The 19,802-nt window shown below is 45.1% G+C and overlaps 1 protein-coding gene across 1 annotated transcript; it reads right to left on the reverse strand.

Annotated features, from left to right (window-relative positions):
- Nucleotides 1–819: 819 nt before the first annotated feature.
- On the reverse strand, nt 820–18,962 carry jmy (junction mediating and regulatory protein, p53 cofactor). The gene is made up of 10 exons (XM_041058578.1): nt 17,614–18,962; nt 13,464–13,637; nt 6,314–6,464; nt 5,656–5,825; nt 4,964–5,129; nt 4,684–4,874; nt 4,480–4,566; nt 4,254–4,349; nt 3,632–4,172; nt 820–3,340 (listed from the first exon to the last, which is right to left on the reverse strand). Exons 1-10 carry the CDS (start codon nt 18,493–18,495, stop codon nt 3,030–3,032), a joined length of 2,769 nt encoding a protein of 922 aa, XP_040914512.1. The 5' UTR covers nt 18,496–18,962; the 3' UTR covers nt 820–3,029.
- Between the last annotated feature and the right edge of the window lie 840 nt (nt 18,963–19,802).

A 19,802-nucleotide genomic window follows, 5' to 3' on the forward strand; every position in this document is an offset into this window, starting at 1 on the left:
CCACTCTCACCTCTGCACAGTCAGTGTGAAGCTACATGAGGCTGTTAGCTTAGCTTAGCATTAAGACTGGAAACTGAGGGAAAGTGTTAGCCTGGCTCTGTCCTACAGTGACACAATGCACTGACCAGCATCATAAAGATCAGCGATGAACATGTTTCATCTGTAAATGTATAATCTGATGATGTATATTCACGCTAAATCGAAAATTATGATTTAAAAAATGAAAAATATGAGATGAAACATCAAATTTGAGTCAGAATTGTGACTTTTTAATTAGTTATTTTGAGATAAAAGCTAAAAACTGATTTAATTATTTAAAATCTTCAAGACCATAAACGTAAATACACTGCAGGGACACCAGTAAGTCTATCCTTAATTTGGTATAACAGTCCAACAGTGTTTCCAGTCTTTATGCTAAACTTCTCGTCCAACTCTCAGCAAGAAAGAGAATAAATGTTCGCTTATTCCTTTAAACTGAGCCGTGATGCTCAGTGCATGGCTGGTTAAATACAGGAAGATGTGAGTTTAGTTTGACACAGTTCATACATAATAAGATGCTGGTATAAAAATCACACACACAACAAACTCAAACAACAACATCATTAGGTAAATAAGAAAGGTTGGAAAACAAAAACAAGGCAGTGGAAACAGAGAGAGACTCTCAGGTAAATAAAACAACAGTAAAAACAACAAAAACATCACACATGACCCAAATGTTGCCGGGTGTGTGGCAGCAGGAGGCTGCGCCTGTCACCAGCAGGGGGCAGTAAAGTTTAAGACTTCAGCTGAACTAATCTCTGGCTTCGATCTGCTGCGTTCTCACGTGTCCAAACTGCTCCACATCTGGAGTCTGTTACATACGAGTGTTTAAAGCTTTTTTTTTTTTTTTTAAAAGAGAGAGGAACTTTCTTAAACATTTCCCCAAAAGTCCAAAACAACAAATAAATTCAGTTTAAAATAATATAAAACAGAAAAAAAGCAGCAAATCGTCACGTTTGAGAAGCTGCAACCAGAAAATAATCGATTATTGAAATAACTGTAGATCACTCCTCTGTCGATCGATCGATTCAACCAGTATTTAAACATCAGAGCTCCACTAAAATCGATTTTTATGATCAGTTTCAGCCAGTGTTCACCATCACTGCCAGATTTCTTAGTCTCCTTGGTGTCATGTGAAGAGTAAGTTAACAGAGGATGACACCGTGGAGCTCGTTACTCGTCAGAGGGACTCCCATCCACGTTATAAAACATTACTGTAAATCCATCCGGCCATTTTCCCCAATTCAGACAGTAAAAACAGTCGATCAGCGAAAACGACCAAAGTTAGATTCAAGTAATCATTTATATTTCAACAGGCTCTGAAATATAAATGTTTTTTATATATATTTATTTTGTCAAAATACTGACCTGGTGTTAAGAGGAAAAAAGTAGAAGACGCACAGGTAATGTTTGTTATGAATAACAATCTGAAAAACTACAGCTTCTGTGAGCTGTGGCTTTAGGCTGCGTCTCACACATTTAAACCAGAGCTTCCAGCCTCTTTCACATCCTGCTGACAGTGAAGCCACCTCAGAAATCAAACAGCTGAAGGAGCTAATTCACTGACTGAGGCCGGACTGAGCCTCTTCAGTCTGATCCTGTGCAGGTAAGCACTTCATGTTGCCACAGGTTCAGTTAGTTATCTGTGAGCTACAACTTGAGCCCAGTTGTTTTTTGTTTTGATTTTTTTTTTGGCCTATGTTTGTTTACATTTTGTTAAAAGTAGCACCTTTTAAAGTATGCTGAATTAGCTTTTATCGGTTCCACTTCGCAGTGCACCTGTGGACGTACAGATGACTGTCACTGAAAAACTCTGACACTGAAGTAAACTTAAAAACGTGACAATTCTCAGGCAGGTTCTGTTATAAGGCGTCTTTTTTTCCTCTGATCTCTAAGCAGATTTATGGACGTTTGTTTGCAGTGGATATTGGAGATAATGATATAGTTGTGAACTGAAGGTCACACAGAATCTTTGAACACGTGTCTCATGTCTGTGTTATTTCATGTTAGAGTTTTGTCTCTAAGAAGGATTTAAAGTACCTTAATTTTCTCCAGAAGCTGTGTCTGCGGAGGCCTCACAGTCTGAAAACTTATGAACCAGATGATGGAGATTCAAATTAGGTTTGATATCCTTCCTCCAAAACCACTTCCTCTTCTTTGATCATATTTTACTTTATAAATATCTGTTTCTATATGAATCTATTTATCATTTGAAAAGTGAAAATGCTAAAACAGTCATGGCTGATTCTCCAAATACACAATCAATGCTGGTTTTGGCTTTTTTTTCCCCACTGATCAAAATGGCCCAAAGACCAAGCTGTGCAACTTTCAGCTCCACCCTCAGTTTGTAGCCAATTAAAGGAACAGTTCAACATTTTGGGAAATGCTCTCACTTCTATATGCGAAACATGAAGCCACAGTCAGTAGCTGTATTTCCTACAATGTCAAATTATTCCTTTTAAGTAAGAGGGAACTGTCCTTTCCTGCACTCGTGTTTATGTTCTGACATTTACAGTATGAAATGTAAAACCGTACGGTAAACACATTCAGTGGAGAGTCTGAATGTTAACTGTGTCACAGAAAGTGAGAGAAACGTAAAAACAAAGCACTCACTTCTAAAAACAAACCCACCACAGAAAGCTACGGTACAGTACGACTCCGACATGTAGACCGATTCGATGAGAGGTTAGAGGTTGTATCCTCGCCCAGAATGCCACAGCAGCGACATAAAAAAAAAAAGATTAGTGGTCCGTCTTTACAAACAACATGCAGAAGTATGAAAAAAATCGGAACCATTTTCTGAAATGAAAAAAATAAAATAAAATAATCAAGGTTTTTGTTCAAATTGCACCCAGGTGTCTCCAGGTGATTCAGCCCTGGCTTGTCACCTTGACTGGAGCCATCGTTTCTCTTCATTGTGGCTCCTCATATCCATAAAAGATGATGTTAAAAAAAAAAAAAAAAAAAAAAACACCTTCAGATAGGCTAAACTAGTTTTCCCAGTCAGTGCATGGGAGGCCTTCGTCCTCAGACTCAGACTCCGGCGAGGCCTCTTTGATTCTCCTCAGAGCCTCGTGGATGCTGCGCGTCAGAGCGTCGGCCGAGTGGGGGAAGCTCTTGGCGTGACGCTGCTGCTCCGGCCGGGTCCGTACTTTCCTCAGCCTGACGCCCTGCCTGATCTGAGCCAGGATGTTGTTGCTGTCGTCGTCCGGGTCGGGGGCCAGGACTCGCAGCTCGGCCTTCCTCAGGTGGAAACTGCCCCGTTTGAGAGAAGCCAGCACCTCGTCCATGGGGGAGCTCGCTGCAGACACACACGCCCACACAGCCGTTAGCCTCACACACACACACACAGCTTCTGCAGGGTTTAATGAGGATTTTACATAAAATAAAATAAATAATAATTTCATACTTGTTAAATTGTCTGACAAAATATGTAAATGAGAAGAACTTTAAGGTGAATTCCACAGTAATACTCTGACGCCTTAATGTCGACGTAGCCATAAACAATGTGAAGTTGTTTGGCTGCACTGTAAACATACAGCAGCTGATCATCTGCAGCTTAACGAATGAGAATGGTGAGTCTCCTCCTCACCTCTCCTCCACTGAGACGAGTCCAGCGAGGCCGTCTTCCTCAGCTTCTTCCTCGCCGTCAGCAGCTGGCTGCTGTCAAAGAACCGAGGGGAAAACGGAGCCAGGGGAAGCGAGGCGGATTCGGACTCACAGTTATGTTGCCGCGCCGGGCTGTCTGTGGGATTCTTCCTCGTGTCTTCACCCTGCTGCCGGTCCTCTGAGAGAGGAGGCGGCGGCGGTGGTGGAGGAGGAGGAGGAGGTGGGGGAGGCGGGGGAGGAGGCGGAGGACCCAGTGAGAGAACAGATGGGGAAGCAGGGAGGGGAGGCAGGGAGAGGAAGGGAGGCGAAGAGTCGAGGTTTTCAAGTTCAACTGTTGGTAAGGAAACGCTGTCACAGCTGCAGGCGTCAGGCGGGGGCGGAGCAGAGAGCTGTGGGAGGTCTGAGATGCAGTCGGTCTGAACGCTGGCCGCCTGGGTGTTCGGCTGCTGTCCTGCTCTCCTCCGACCGTGAGCCTGACTCAGACGCAGCCGGCTGGACTTCAGAGTCACCTGACCTGGATAACGCTGTGTGGGGAGGAAAAGAAGGTGAACGCCGATAAAGAGACGCTGATTCAGAGTCGGGCTGAGTTAGACGTTAGTTCTCACCTGTTTGAGGCTGCGAAGTCTGTCCAGAGTCGTCTGTCTCTCCTGACTCACTCTGGCACTTTGTTTGGCTTCGTCGTCGTCTTCAGCTTCTCCTCCCTTTACAGGAAACAACAAAGTACATGTGATGTAGCAGTGTGATTGTTTTTAGTGGTATAATACAGTAAATATGCAGATACTCGTACACTGCGTGTGCATTCTCCCAGATGCAGCATCTTTTGAGTCTCACCTGCTGCAGCGACTGAGGAGAGTTGATGTCACCAAGGCTGCCCTGGCGCTGCTGCATCTTCTGGTTGTGATTGACAACACAGATTTCCTATGAAAGAAAAAAACATGACACGTGAATCATAAAACCAAAACCACCGTCACGTAACTGGAGGTGTCTTCAACCATCTAACAAAGTCCGACGTCGTCGTTCGGGGCCAGTGCTGACCTTCTTGTTTTTGAGGTAGACTTTCTTGGCAGTGATGCGACCGCGGCGAGCCTCGAGCTGCCGCGTCCTCTGCTGCAGGACGCTGAGTTCTTCATCTCTGAGGGGGGACGGCGGCGTGGCAGGGTCCTCTACGCCCTTCATGGCATCAGGGCTCTCAAAGGCATCGTAGTAAACCACCTCATCCTGTCGATCTGTGGCAACGCGAGAACAGATTCATCAAATCGCTGCCGGCTCAACAGACTCAACAAATTGTGGAGAGAGAAGAAACCCAGCAGCTCACCTGTCATCTGCCTGCGCAGGCTCTGCAGCTGAGCAGTGAGCAGCAGCTCCTCGCAGCGAAGCACCTCGGCCTGGATGTCATACAGCTGCAGCTGCAGCTCGTAGTACAGCGCCTCCAGCTGGTCCAGGCGCAGCATGGCATCCTCCCCGCCTTGCAGACTCTGCATCTAGATCCACAGCCACACAGTTACTTTGCTCGTCCACACAGACCGGGTGATTTTTCCCACAGTGCTCGCAGCGCTGCCTGACTGAGCGTTTGTTTTTAACGGAAGCGGTCCAGTGGAAACTGAACCTGAGGCGGTTTTCCTGTTCTCTCTGAGCACTAAACTACACCACTCCAGTTCAGAGCAGGTAAATTACAGCGTGTGAGTGTTTTCACACGTAAAGCAAACATCTGACCCCGACAGTCATTCACAGTGAGTCACTTCTGCTCACTGTTGTAGACCAGGATGTTGTTGACTCCATTACAGGATGTCTGAGCCATGAGCTCATTTTTCTAACACGACCATTATCTGACTTTTCTTCCTCCTCTCTCTCTCACATTTGTTCCACTGTAGCTTCTGATAAACTCACTGAGCATCACAGGCTCTTTTAAAAACGTAGCCATACTGATACTGACACACACACACACACATCTTAGTCTACATCAGCGGCACACTTCCTTAGGAGCAGCATCCCCGTGTCATGCTTTACCTCCTCCTTCAGGCCATGTTTCTTCTGTTCCAGGCAGATTTCTTTGGCCCTCATCAGCTGCAGAGTTTCTCTGGAGACAGCGTACTGCAGCCGCTCCATGCGTTCGACCGCTGCCGCCCACGCCGACTTGCCAAACTTCCTCTGGTCAGCGCGCATACGCTCATACAGAGCTGCAACACATTTACAGTATATGACTGTGAGAAATGGACCAGAGCAGAAACATGACGAGACATACGAAGACAGCGGTGGACGGACGTTCTTCAACATTTTCTAACCAGATGATTAATCAAGACAATAATCAATAATTGTGAGTTGCAGCCCTCAGTGTTAGAAGAGTGCACTGATACTGGTAAGTGAAACATATTCCACGTCTAAACAGAAATCAGCTGACATGTTTCACTGCATAGCTGAGATGGTTTGGGGATTAAAATACTTTTGGTGAAAGGGGGGGGACTCAAAGCAAACACTCTGGTATGTGAGAGGTCAGGGACGAGGATGTGTGATGGGGGGTGTTAGTTTTCAATAATCTCCATGTGCCGTTGTTAACTGCACTTTGTTATTGAATAAACACTAAATACAAAGGTTCAAAGGTCGCAGCAGAGACAAAGCCCCAGACAAAGCTTCATAAAGAGAGGAAACGCCTCCTTTCTGTGTTTACCTTTCTGGGCTCGAGTCGTGGTTTCAAAGAACTTGACGGTCAGGTCCTGTATGGAGAGCACGGCGGAGTGAGCCTTCTTCTGCCACTCCTCATCCTCCTTCCTCAGGCTCTCCACACGACGAGGACCCAGGCGCTCCGTCTCCAGGGAGATCTGACGGGGTTACAGCAGGTCAAATGTAAGGTATTTGCATCAGTGAAGGTAACAAAGTTCAGTCAGTATTAGACCAGGGGGTTTTCCCAGTCTGACACTGAGGGACACCCTCAGACAAAATGCAGACTACTGTGCCCCAATAATAGGATATACACACATATATAACTGTATGTGTCGTACAACATGACAATGGTTGTTCTCCAAATTTAGGAGATTCAAACCAGAACAATGTTTCCATAGATTCAGTGAGTCGCTGTGAGCTCCAACATAAGCCCATTTCTTTTTTTTAGATTATATTTGTTTACATTTTAGAGAACTAGGACCATTAAAACCGTGGAGGTGCAGACAACTGTCTCTGGATTATCCTGAAACTGAAGAAAACTTAAAAACGTGATGATTCACAGTAAAGTTCTACAGTAACAAAGGGCGTTGTTTTTTTTTTTTTTTTTTAATGACTTCTAAGCAGATTTATGGACGTTCATTTGCAAAGGCCAGTGGAGATAATGATACCCTCAGCGTCACACTGAATCTAAGAATACAGTTGTATTGCAGAAGTCTGGGCTACCTGCCGGGCAAATTACACAGTGAGGAGTGAAGAAAATAAACACAACCCTGCAGCAAACAAAAAGATAAAAAAATCTTCAAATGTTAATGTTGCTTTTTATTTCATGAACTTAAAAATTAGAAAAAATAAAGAAATAATAACTGGCACAGTGCAAACGTCTCTGGCAACTGTTAAGTATGGTGGTGGAAATTAGGGCTGAAGGATTTTAGGAAAAGACTTTTCCGTCAGGCAAACACCTGTGGTGATTTTTCAGGTGTCGGTATGAATTGGTTGTGTTTCCGCTGGGTGTTATAACTTTAGTGCGACAGGTTTTGCACAGTACCTGTTCCTGGTCCTCAAACCCGAAACGCTCCCAAATGACCGAGGTGCTGTTTTTCTTGGGGATTAAATGCTGTGACTCCGCTCCTGCTCCAGCTGAAGCCAGTTCACAAATTAAGCAGCAGGTGGAGCAGGTTGCACTGATTGGTGAGCTCGGCAGGTAGGGAGACGGCGTGTGTGTGTGTGTGTGTGTGTGTGTGTGTGTGTGTAAGGACCACCGCAAAAAAACCCGCAGCTTTGGCGATCACATGATCGCGTTGTCTGAAATCGAACTTTCGATCAGAAAACGATAAATCGTTCAGCCCCAGTGGAAATATTCTGCTTTGGGGTTTTGTGGCACAGAAAAAAAACCTGTACAGATACAGGGGAGACTGGGTTCTGGTAAATATCATTACATTCTGGACGCAAATGTCCTGCAGCCGGTCAGGAAAGTGAAAAAGAAAGGAGGCTGGAACGGCCCCCACAGGCCCACTGACCTGAACATCGCTGAAACTCAGATCTCAGACAGATCTCAGACCTGTTGTGTGCGCAGGAACTAAAATATCTCACAACCTGAAGTGATCTGCAGGAAGAGCCACAGAAGATGTTTGCAAGCTGCGATATCTGTCAAAGGTGGAGGGAGGGGGTGTTTACCAAGTATGGCCAAACTGCTGCACATGCCACAGTTAGTTTTTTTATTTTTTATTTTTTTGCATTAACATTTGAGGAAAAGCTATTTTTTATTCTCTGTCTATTCACTTAAAAAAAAATCAATTTGCCCAAAAACTTTTGAACACAACTTTATGTGTATCATGTCTGTGTTCAGATTTAACAACTATACAATTACTCAGTAAACAGGCACTAAACATTTAAAGGACCTGAACTGTCTCCATGAACTTTGTGTCACAGTAACTAACTTCCTGTCCCGTCTCATGCAGCTCTTCCTCCACAGCTCACCTCAAACTGTGAAAAACCCCAGGTGTAGCTCGTTCACTGCAGAGCTGTGTAATACCAGGAAGTGACAGCAGATGGTGGTAATGCTGAGCAGTGACCAGAGGCATGCCTGTGCATGTTTGTGTTTAGAGTGACACTAACCCAGTGTCCTACTGGGCTGGTATAAAAGATTGAAAAAAAAAAATCTCTGATACCAAAGCAGAAAAACCTGAATGCTCTCAGGAGGGAGTTTATTTGATGTGGTACAACATCACATGTCGACCCGAGTTCACGTCTCATGGCTCACCAGCTCGTGTCAGACCATGTGAAAAGAGTGAGAAACGGGGAGAAGGCAGTGCCACGTGGAGTCCTGTCCCGGGGGCTGACTGAGAAACACAACCCCCAGGAACAAAATGTACACAGGCTTTAAGCTAAACTCCCCGTGAGGGGCCTCGCGTACGCACAGTCATATGTTAATATCTCGATGTAAAACAGATGTGTGTAGGTGCTCAAAAATAAACAAGAGCATGGTAGTCACCAACAACAAACCTCAAAGGCCTTGATTTATGTCGGCCAGCGTGCTCGGTGCGTCTGTACTGTGAGAGTGTGTGTCTGCACGTGAGGCTCGAGAACAGGGAGTGGTTTTTGGGGTGAAACCGGGAGCGAGTGGGGGAGGAGAGATTACGTCAGAGACCAGAACAGGAAAAAAAAAACTTCAGGAATGAGAGAAGCAACAAGAGAAAGAAAATGCCAAAGTAAAAATTTAACTCGGGTCCCTTTCCACCATGATCTCACTGTTTAGGTACTGTTCAGCTGAAGGCGATACAGCACAGTATCTAAGCAATGACAGAGCAGCACCTACATGTGGACACGTCCAACAGGAGTCCCACATGTAACACCTACAGGGAGCCAGACGAATGAGGAACCTAACCTCAGCGGGTCAGTCAGACCTGCTGACATGTCACACTGTGTGTGACACCAGTGGCATTTAAAAACCATTTGTTGTTTAACTCCTTTGCACGTTGTTGTTGTTGAGGTTCAGTGTGTCCCTGCTGACCTCAGAGACAAATCAAACCAAAGCAAAACATCTCTGCGTCAAGTTGTCCTTCGACTGTCAGTCTCTTAGACCATCAACATGCATCCCCTGTTTCTATACTGTTCAATACACTACACACTACCTGGAAGTATAGGGAAATACATATAAAACTAAGCCGACAACTAATTTGATTTTCATCAGTTAACTGACTGATTAAATGCTGCAGCTCTAAAAGTGCATCTGTGTTAAACGAGTGACTTTGTGCGACAGTTGTACCGGGGAACTGAAAATGTGTAGCACAGTTTGTACGTTTAAAAGATTGTTTTTGGTTGATGCAACTTTCTGACGTCTCACAGGTGTGCAGTGTTGTTTTCTCCTTGCCAGTGCAACTATCTGCAGACCAAAAAATATTTCAGTTTCACCAAAAACGCAGGAAAAGAAGAAAACCACACCTCAGCAGAAACTAAAGTGAACAGGTTTAACATAAACCTGTGATGCTGATTTGCATACAGGCAAAGTGAGAAACATACAAACAGTAAGAGTACGTTTGCCTGGGTGACTTAAAACATCCCGTTCAAACAGCAGGTTAACACGATGGAATATCACAGAGAATCGTCTCTGTAGCACTTTCCCTCCGTTGCCTCCTGGTTAACCCGACCTACCGGTAATCCCTGCCCCATGAATAACACACCGCTGCTACCACATACAATGTAAACACCATTCATTCATCACGACTCATAATCACACACTGTGAGACAGACCGAGGACAGATGAGGTCACTGAGACTTCTGTACATCTACATTTTGAGCCACATCTATCGCAATAATTTTATTTTAGCCGCACGGCAGCTTTGAGACACGGTCCAGTGTGTTAGTGTGTCTGTAAATACCAGTAAACAAACTACATAATTAAGTAGAGTGTCTGTTTTCAAGTCATCCACGACTTTACCACTCTTTTTACGTCAGGGGTTGAATGACTTCCTTTAACACCTCTGGTTAACAGCTGCTGGTGACAAAACACAGACATGACAGACTCTCTGAAAATAGAAGTGACGCGAGTTCCCATGGTAAAGTGCCGGGATTAAAGCATGAATACTGTCATGGTGGCCCTTATCTCATTTGGTTAAAATAGCATGTAACGGCCTTTTTGTGAGTGACAGTGTGAGATACTGGGAGGTCTTTATCAGGCAGCTGCAGCTACTTCAATTCCACAAGTCCACTGATTTAAAGGTTGAGACGACGGCAAAGTTTAAAATATTTTCTATTTTTCTTACTGTCAACAAACCCATTAAAAGTCCAACACAAACAAATAAATATATCCTATTAAAAAGTGCCCAACAGGCACAGGTACTGTATTTTATTCTGATCCTGAAAACACAACATCCTGCTGCTGAAAATAGTCCCAAACACATGCACTGTGTCCTCCTTTGAGCTGACAGTGCCCTGCTGTTTGAGGAAATTATTTTTCCTTTTTCAGAAATAAAACTAGACATTTGATTAGCAAAGCGGTTTTGGTCACGTCTCGACCTGAAACAGTCGATTTACTGGTTCGTCATTTCAGCCATTTTTCAAGAATACATGTCCCTAATTTTCTGGTTCCGGCTTCTAAAATCGGAGGAATTTAATCTGAACACTGATATTTACATGATGTAAGTGAATCAAACGGAGTTGATTCTGAGATGAGTGACAGGTGGGATGATATCTACGTCGTCACATCATTTGCTTATTGTGAAATGTGATATTTCAGATTTGTGTAAAATTTGCTTGACCACAGAACGTAAACACAGCAGGTGCCTCGGGATCACCATGACAACCGTTGCCGTGTAATAATACAGCCGATGTGAAACGGTAACTGGAGCTCGCCGAGTTACAAAACTATCTCAGACAGAGAAACCCCATTTTTAATTCATGGCTGGACTCTGACCTTCCAGGCAACAGGACACCCACGCTGCACCGCTCCGACATGTAATAGGGCTGTCCCACAATGCACCATTCTCCATTCACCAAAATACCTGACACCTGATTCACTCAGGTGAGCATTCATTCATCTGTCCATCTGCTGTGCCATTCACTGACTCAGCTAATCTGAGACGTCTACAGCGGAGTTAAAAAGATCTGAACATTCACCGCAGAGCTGCAACGATTAGCCGATCGATCGATTGATTAGTCGATCAACAGAAAAATTAGCAGCAATTTTAAACCGAATATCTTTTGTTTTTGAACGACTGGTCTGACAGAACATGTAATCTGAAGATGCCACACTGGGCTTCAGGAAACTGACATTTTATAGAGCAAACAATTCATTAATTAATTGAACCATTTTATCAAAAAAATAATCAGGATAATAACCAATAACGAAGATGAACATTTGCTGCAGCCGTAATGAACTAAGACTCATCCTCTGTAGCCTCTACCAATACAAAAACCTTGAAACTCCACGGCTGTAAAACACAAAATAAACCCCTGAAATAAACAGATTTTTCTGAACAAAGTTCCCTCGGCTGTTTTACGCCTCAGGTCGTCTTGATTAAACCTTAACTCCATTTCATTATAAGGATTTAACTTGCAGCTTGAGGCACCGCGGCGGCGGCTTCGCAGGTGTCACGTGTTTTCACACTTGCAGATAAAGTCAGATCAGGCTGTAATTCTAGCAAGCAACTGATACTCAGCTGCAGCTCTCATCTTTTTCCCATCTTTACCTTTGCGACATCAAGAAGGATGCAAACTGCATGTAAATTACAATATCCTGTGTCCTAATGCCTGATGTCCTCTCCTTCCCTTTCTTCACAACGGAGAGAATCTCTCTCATGATGCCCTGATTCATCAGTTTGGGAGGAACCAACCGCCTCTGCTGGCATCAAGGATTCATTTGCATACAGCTTTGTTTTCAGCCGTTGGGTCGCCCTGAGGGGAGCAGGTGGTAAAGCTGGAAACTTCGTACAGAGTTCAGATTCTCAGGAAGAGTCATAAAGCATGTCAGAAACAAGCAGAATCAAAAGCTGTCGGGTAAAAGTGCCCAAAATAAACTACAGCGTCCATGTTCATGGAAGGAAGGAGCAAACATACATAATATGACCCGACTTATCTTTTCAGAAAAAGTGCCGCGTACATTTTTGGCCGATGCAGTGAAATTACTAAACTTAGATCAGCATCCGCCCAAAAAACCCAAATACCATCATAATACAAACTCATAAACACACCCACACAGTCACTTGTGTTGGATTGTGACACGATGCTGGATGAGCGTGCTGTGTAAGGAATGTGGGTTAGACGAGGGCAAGTACTCACAACACAACAGAGGGAGAAGGACTGGAAGTGTGTATGAGAGGGAAGGAAAAACACAGAGACGGACACAGGGACATGCTGCTCATTCTCAGTATTATGAAGTGCATTTGCTCAGAAATCACGTCACTGCACGTGAAAAAAAAAAAGACTCTCTCAGACTTTTGGACCCCAGTGTGAGTCTTCCTGCTGGGCTGTTGAATAAGTGTCCAAGAAGGAAGTAGAGCTGTGACCCATTGACCCGACCAGGAGTGTGTTAACGCTAAAACCCAGCTCGGTGAAGGCTGGGAGACAGCAGAGATTAGCCTGCGGATTTACTTCCCTTTTCAAGCCTCTAATGAAGTAAAACAACAAAGACGGAGTGGAGAAAGAGTGTGGAAAACAGAGGAGTGTGCTGAGGCTGCAGAATTACTGAGTGGTTTAGTGGCTGCTGTAATAATACTTATGCTGGTTGTTAAGCCGCTCTGGGCGGAGGGAAAAAGCCTCTCTGGCTGATCCTCTGCCCTCCACAGCCCCCCACCCCCCCAGATGCAAAGCTACAGGGCAGCACGGATCGGCCACTACACCATCACCACCACATGTAGCCTCAGCAACTAATGCTAATGTCATTACAGTGGGCTTAGAAGGGCCGGCTCCATGGAGGACTGTACCACGCAGCGGTTCGGGGCTCATTTCCCAGCACTAACCTTGGCTTTTAAAACCACAAAGACAGCACAGTAACTGGAGGAACACGCTGCTGCAGAGAGGCGGCCTCACACAAGTCAAAGTGTGTTCCAGGACAGACCAGTTAGCCTCTACACTCAGGTCTAAACCTACTTAAATCAAGCCCCAAAACAGATGGTATTTGTGTGTGTGTGTGTGTGTGTGTGTGTGTGTGTGTGTGTTACCTTAATCTGCTGTCTGCGCAACATTGCCAGTTCCCTCATGTCCCTGAAAGGCTGAAGCAGGTAGTGGTATAGCTGAGTCGTAGCCTCCAGCAGCTCTCCATACGCCTCGTCCTCCTCAGGGTACACCTGCAGCAGCTCCACCATGCTGTCCATGGCTTTGTGCTTGTCCAACACCTGGGACAAAAACACACACACACACAGAGGGAAAAGGTGTGACTGGGAAGCTGGTGCAGAAAAAGATGGTGCGACGTCTTCCACTTTAAGGAGGACACTTAGCGCTGTAGCTCACGATTATTTTCACACATGAGAAGCTGGAATCTGTAAATATTTGGCATTGTTTCACTAGTGTGTAGTGGGTCTAATTCAGTCACATCTACAGTGAGTCCTAAACAAAAGCTCTTTGAAAGCTCAAAGAAAAAAAAAAATCAACCAAGCCAATTTAGTAAGAACAAGAGCAAAGACGAGTGCGAGTCTCCCAGTGAGCGCAGGCACGCTGGTGCGTGTGGTCGGGAATGATACCATAAAATGCATTGTTTGAGTGTAGTACAATGAGAATAAACTGGCCCTGATTCATGCTGATTCATACCATATGTCCAGCTATGCACAGACTGCTCATTGTTCCTGAGATAAACGCTATCAAAACAGCTATTGTACACACAAATACAATTCATCTCCCAGCTCTCAGAAACCAGTAGCTCCGATTTATACACCACAATACTCCTCCTTCACTCCTGCCTCGGATAATATTGAAATGTACCACCACCCAATCCTGAATAAAGTGCTCTTCTCTTTATAGATATGAATAGAGACTCTTATATTAACTCAAGGCTGCTTTTCCGAAGCCCTCCACGTTGGGGGACCGGGGTAGACACTGCACGATTCAGCTCGAACACTGCTCCTACTGTTTACCTTGGGCCTGTGTCTCCCTGGTAACCACTGACTGACCAACCGTACACCGACTCCCTGCCCCGGCAGTCGCAGCCAGCCAGGAAAGCCCCTGGGCTAAATGAGCCGACTCCTGCCTGGGCACCAGCTAGGAAGAGCTTTGCTTGTTTATGTCCCATTTTAACTTATAAACTTAGATTCAAACAAACTTTTTTAAGATTTTAATTTTAGACATAGAAGTGCTGGAGGACTTCGGGATAAATCACTGGCACTTGATGGGCATTTTCTTTTAGTACGATAGAGCGTTTGTTTGGGGTTTTTTTTATAATAAAGCAGCGTTCTCATTTCCTGCTGTAATTGTATTTACATAGTCAAATCTATTTGTTGATGAGAGCCAGAGGGCCTGTGACTGCTTAGTGTGTGAGCTGCTGAGCCTGCACTTCAAAGGCAGCAGGATTACATGTCTTACAGTGTGATCTGAAACTATTAGTCAATTAATCAAAAGCAAAAATGCCAAACGTTCCTTCGTCCCGGCTTCTAGACTGAGAGGATTTCTGCTTTTCTCTGGTTAATATCAGGAAACAGGAAAAATGGCTGAATTACAGGGGTGGGTATAAGATTAAATGTACTTATTTTTCTTTTTTCCAACTTATTTGACAGGTGTCATCAAAAAAATGAATGTCCACGTGCAAATTTTAGCTGTTAAGTCTCCAGAAAGCGCTCCAATGTGCAATGAGTACATAATTACAGGATGTTCTGAGTGATATGAGCCCGAGTAGAGCCTCTCCAGCCCTATCATCAGGACTAACTCTTCCAGTTTGTCGGAGCTAAATCTGCTCCGTCCTGCTGCAGTGCTTTCCTCTCTGCCTTTTAATTGAAATATCTCGCAGGAGGAACACGCCTCGACTGCGACTCTGAGCTGACGCTGTTTAAAAGCTCTTTAAAAGCGAAGTACGTCTAAGAGGGAATACCGGTTATCTTTCCCACAAACAGCGCTCAGTGGCAGGGTCCTTTGTGGAGCTGAAACCACCTGTAAATCAGCTGAACTCAGACCTACTGCCGCACATCCTTTGAGCCATGTGGTTTAATTCTGTAACGGTGTTTACACTGATGAGCGCCCGATGAGCTCTGACGTATCAGAGGTGCTCTGATCCAGTCGTCCAGCCTCGTCAGGTTTTTACAACCTGCACAGTTCTCCTGCATCCAACACCGATAATATACCCGCAGGCCCTGACACGTGCCGTTCATATAAGATAATTATTCACTTCATCTGTGAGTTTTTTTGTGAACAGGTCGTGTAGGAATGTACAAGAGGAGCAGCTGCACCTGCAGACAGCACAGACCGTCTCAACAGGTCACATGCACAACAGCAACAACAAAGAGCCCAGCAAAGCCATTAACATGTAACTATTAGCTTGAACAGTGTCAGGTTTACTGTGAGTGAGCGGTTTTTGTTTACCATTAGACCACAGATAAGGAAAGTCCTTATCAGTCCTTCTGCATATTTGGCCCAGTTATCATCACACATCACAGGGTCAGGAGATCAAGGCTGCATCTCGTGAAACATTGTGGTGATTCTCCACCTGCTCCATACACACCAATAACCCAGGCCGGGCCGTTAAAAATCTACAACATGTCAGAAAATCTGCAAAATTACGCTCTATAAATGTCCAACAGCACAAGACGTGCTTTACACAGTTTGTGTTATTCGATTAACAATCACAAACCCGAAGATATTCAAGTAAACTCTCATATATGACAAAGAAAAGTATCATGTCCTCAAACTAAAGAAGCTGAAACCAGGAAAATTTGGCCAGTTTTGCATGAAAAATGATTAAAACCATTGTTCAGTCATCAAAATACTTGCAACAGCTGTTTAAGTTTGTGTAAATTGACTAATCATTGCAGAGTAACCCATCATTCCAACTGTAACTCAAGAGGTCAAACATGGTAAAACATTTATGTGTCCTGCTTTTCTTCTGCTATTAAATCTAGACTATGGCCTCTTAACTACTGGGACCAGGTCAGCACTCTGATTATTATCTTACCTACAGTCAAAGTTTATCATAAGTGGACTTAGTGACCAGGAAAATGGAAGCACGTGCACTGTAGTACAACTGTCCTGTAATAGATACGACCTCCGCACAAGAGGACGACTTCAAACAGCGGAAAATATATTTAGAATTATTTATATTTACAATGATTAATTTTCAAAGGTACAGTCTGAGGCTGATTCGCCGGGTTGGGTTGCATCAGATTTTACCGGCATACCTAATAAAGTGGCCTCTGAGTGTATAAGTGAGACATTATGTCATCAAAATAGTTTCTTCCTGGTTGGGCCCAAGCCCTTACCCAGCTGTTTGTGCTTTGTGTGTCAATCTGTTGAACAAAGCAACAGAGGAGGTGAAAGACTTTGCCTGAGGCTTTGTCTCCTCTCAAACACAATGAGTGATCATGACCCTGATTTTACTTTGGATTGGATTCATCTCTTCCATCTGCTCTAACAGCCTGGTAACACTGGACATGAATGAATATATACGGCGGCTTCTCACATGCTTGTGGAGCTAAATGTGTGTCTTCAGCTATCTGCTCTAACAGTGAAACAATCCCAGCAGCTGTGGTGACGCGTCATTTCTGTAACTCCACCTCTAATTGTTCCCCTGTGTTTCTGGGTAACTCCCTTCAAACTGCTCAGCCAACTGCAGTGTGATGTCTGGCCAGACCTGATCATATTACAGGCCCCGAGAACGTGCAGCAACAGATGGTTTATCACCAGGGGCACAAAGGAAGAGGAGGAGAATGAGCCGACCATGAGGCACAATTGTTGCTGTGTGGGACCAGTCTCAGGGTTTATACAGGTTCACCACGTTCAATTTAAGACTCAGAACATAATGTTTTGGTCTATAAAACCTTTTCACTCTCTCACATCCCAAGGCGATGCCTTCAGGTGTCTTATTTTATCTGACCAATCAATGAGCAGCAAAAAAAAAAAGTGGATGAACCAAAGTCCAAACGTGAATTTCGGACTGGGTCAGAGGTCCTGCTAAAACCACATTAAAAACACGTTATAACTCGTGTTTTTTTTTTTTAAATATTTTTCAGGGTTTTTTCGAGTAAACTGAAATCAATGCTTGTAAAGACTTTTCAAGACCCACAGAAACCCTGAGACTGAGTCTGCCCTGACATTTCTTTAGAGTTTAAACTGTGTATATGTACATAAGCATCTTCTCTTCAAACTACATGAAATAAGGATGATTTATTTCACCTCTTGCATGCGTTTCTTGGCCCTCTCCAGCGCATCCTCGTAGCCTTTCTGCCTCAGCTCACTCAGGCTCTCGTAGTACTCCTCCGTGTCGTCGCTCTCGGAGAAAAGCACCTGCGAGAGGATCTTCCAGCCGCAGGTGTCCAGGGCATGACCCAGGTACACCTGCAGCTGGTAGCACAGGGCCTCCGTCTCACGCTGCGACACCCCGGGGACACCGAAAAGCACCGTCCACACTCCGGACTGCTCCTCCGGGAAAGACGGTAAACACGGCTCCAGGTCCGAGTTGACGGCGCACAGCTGGAGGTGGGCTGCCCTCAGGTCCTGGAAGGAGAACAGCCCGGCCCAGCTGAAGTCCTCACGCCCGCTGGTCTCACGGTCACCTGTGTCTGGATCATCCGGAGACAGCGGGACATCTACGGGGTCCAGGATCTCGATGTCTATCACCTTGGGTGTCACAATATCCCAGGACCCTAAAGCGTGGCTGACGCACTCTAACGTCTGTGAACCCCCGGCTTTTAAACCCTTCTTGTCCCCGACAACAGTCTTTGTTGTGGGCTTTCCCTTGGGGACGGAGTGTGGTCTAACTTTACCCGCTTGGGAGACTCCATCTCTCCTCGTCGTGCCGGGACTCCTGGTGTGTTTCTCTGCCACGGAGGCACCGGGAGCAGGAGGCGCAGCGGCGGAGGGGCTACAGTCGAGGAGCGGGTCCAGAAAAGTGGCCCGTCTCTGCACGGTTCTGTTGTGGCAGGTTATGGCGAACTTCCCCTCGATGTCGTTCCAGGCCACGATGAAAGCAAATTTGTGCCTCTCTTTTTCGTCGAAGACCCTGGGTCGGACGGACACCCAGCCGGACTCCAAGTTGTCCTCCATGGTGAATGACATCTCATCCAGCCAGTAAAAACAGACAAGCAGATTAACGTTAGCTAAGGGGGGAAAAAAGCCTCTTCTGATGTCGAGGCTAACGGCGTCGGCTAGCGGAGCTAACGTCAGGCGCCAGATAGAAAAGTAAAATCCGTCGGAGAAGAAAAGAACAAACGGGCAAAAATCAGGCGGCGAAACAAAGGATTTCCAGCTTTGTTTACCCGCTGCCAGCTGCGTGCGAGCGGGCGTCAGCGCAGCTAACGTCGTTATCCCTGCGGAGGGTCGGATTTGGGATCCAGAACATGAAGAAGTTCACCGGACGCATCGGCGCAAACGCTGCGGGAACGACGGCCTCATTTCGGGGCATATAACGTCGGTTGTCATGGCACCTGGCCGCTCACCTGCGCGTCGCCGGCGCTCGGTTAGCGACAGTAACGCACGGTCCGTGCGGTTCTTTGTCCGCTCGCAGACAATGCGGCCGCGCGGTGTCACGTGTGAGCTTCTGTTTACAAGCAGTCAAGGTGCGTGCGCGTTTGTCAAATCCGGGGAGGGATTTCGCTGCTGCACCCTGCCCGCCCCCCCGTCCCAGATGCTGCCTTCACGTCCAGGGAAAAAATAGTAAATACAAAACTTCTTGGAAATTAGGTTGGAATCGCTCTTTAAAGAAGCGTCAGTCAGCGTCAAAACATCTGTTATGAAGTGACCTAATATTTCTTGCTAAAAAGTTCCTTAAACAACAGCTAGAAAACCAACATCGAGGGACACAATACAAGCAAAAAGAGACACAAAGCTGAAGTGATAGAAACCGATTACAGAGTGACACAAAATGACCACACAGACACACAAAACGACGACAAAGAGACTCAAAGCACCCACAACTGTTTGTAGTCGTTTTGTGTGTCTTTCAGTCATGGTGTCTTGTTCCCGCGAAGGCTGTCTGATAATCTGACCATGGATCTGGGCTATTTGAAGAAGCAAACAGCAGCTGTCTATTGATAGTAGTTCATATAATAATATTCAAGGTTGTCTGTTTGACCTTCATTTATTACACTGAACGAACAATAATGACAATATTAATAATGTGCTTTTTTTTTTTTTGCCAAGAACCACCACCACTTGTGTATATAGTTTTTTTCCCAGGTGACTTGAAGGCACCATTACAGTCCCGTTACTTTTAAGAGTTTATTAAACCAAACGACAGAGACCGAAAAATAAATCCACTCTAATTAGTTTTGTGTTTTCAGACGAATTAACGCTGTTAATCAAATTATTTGTCTGTTTGCCTCCAGTGTCGCTCAGTGTTTTCTATAAATAGATGTCTGGCTCTT

The sequence above is a fragment of the Toxotes jaculatrix genome, chromosome 16, assembly GCF_017976425.1.
Source record: "Toxotes jaculatrix isolate fToxJac2 chromosome 16, fToxJac2.pri, whole genome shotgun sequence".
Lineage (NCBI taxonomy): Eukaryota > Metazoa > Chordata > Actinopteri > Toxotidae > Toxotes > Toxotes jaculatrix.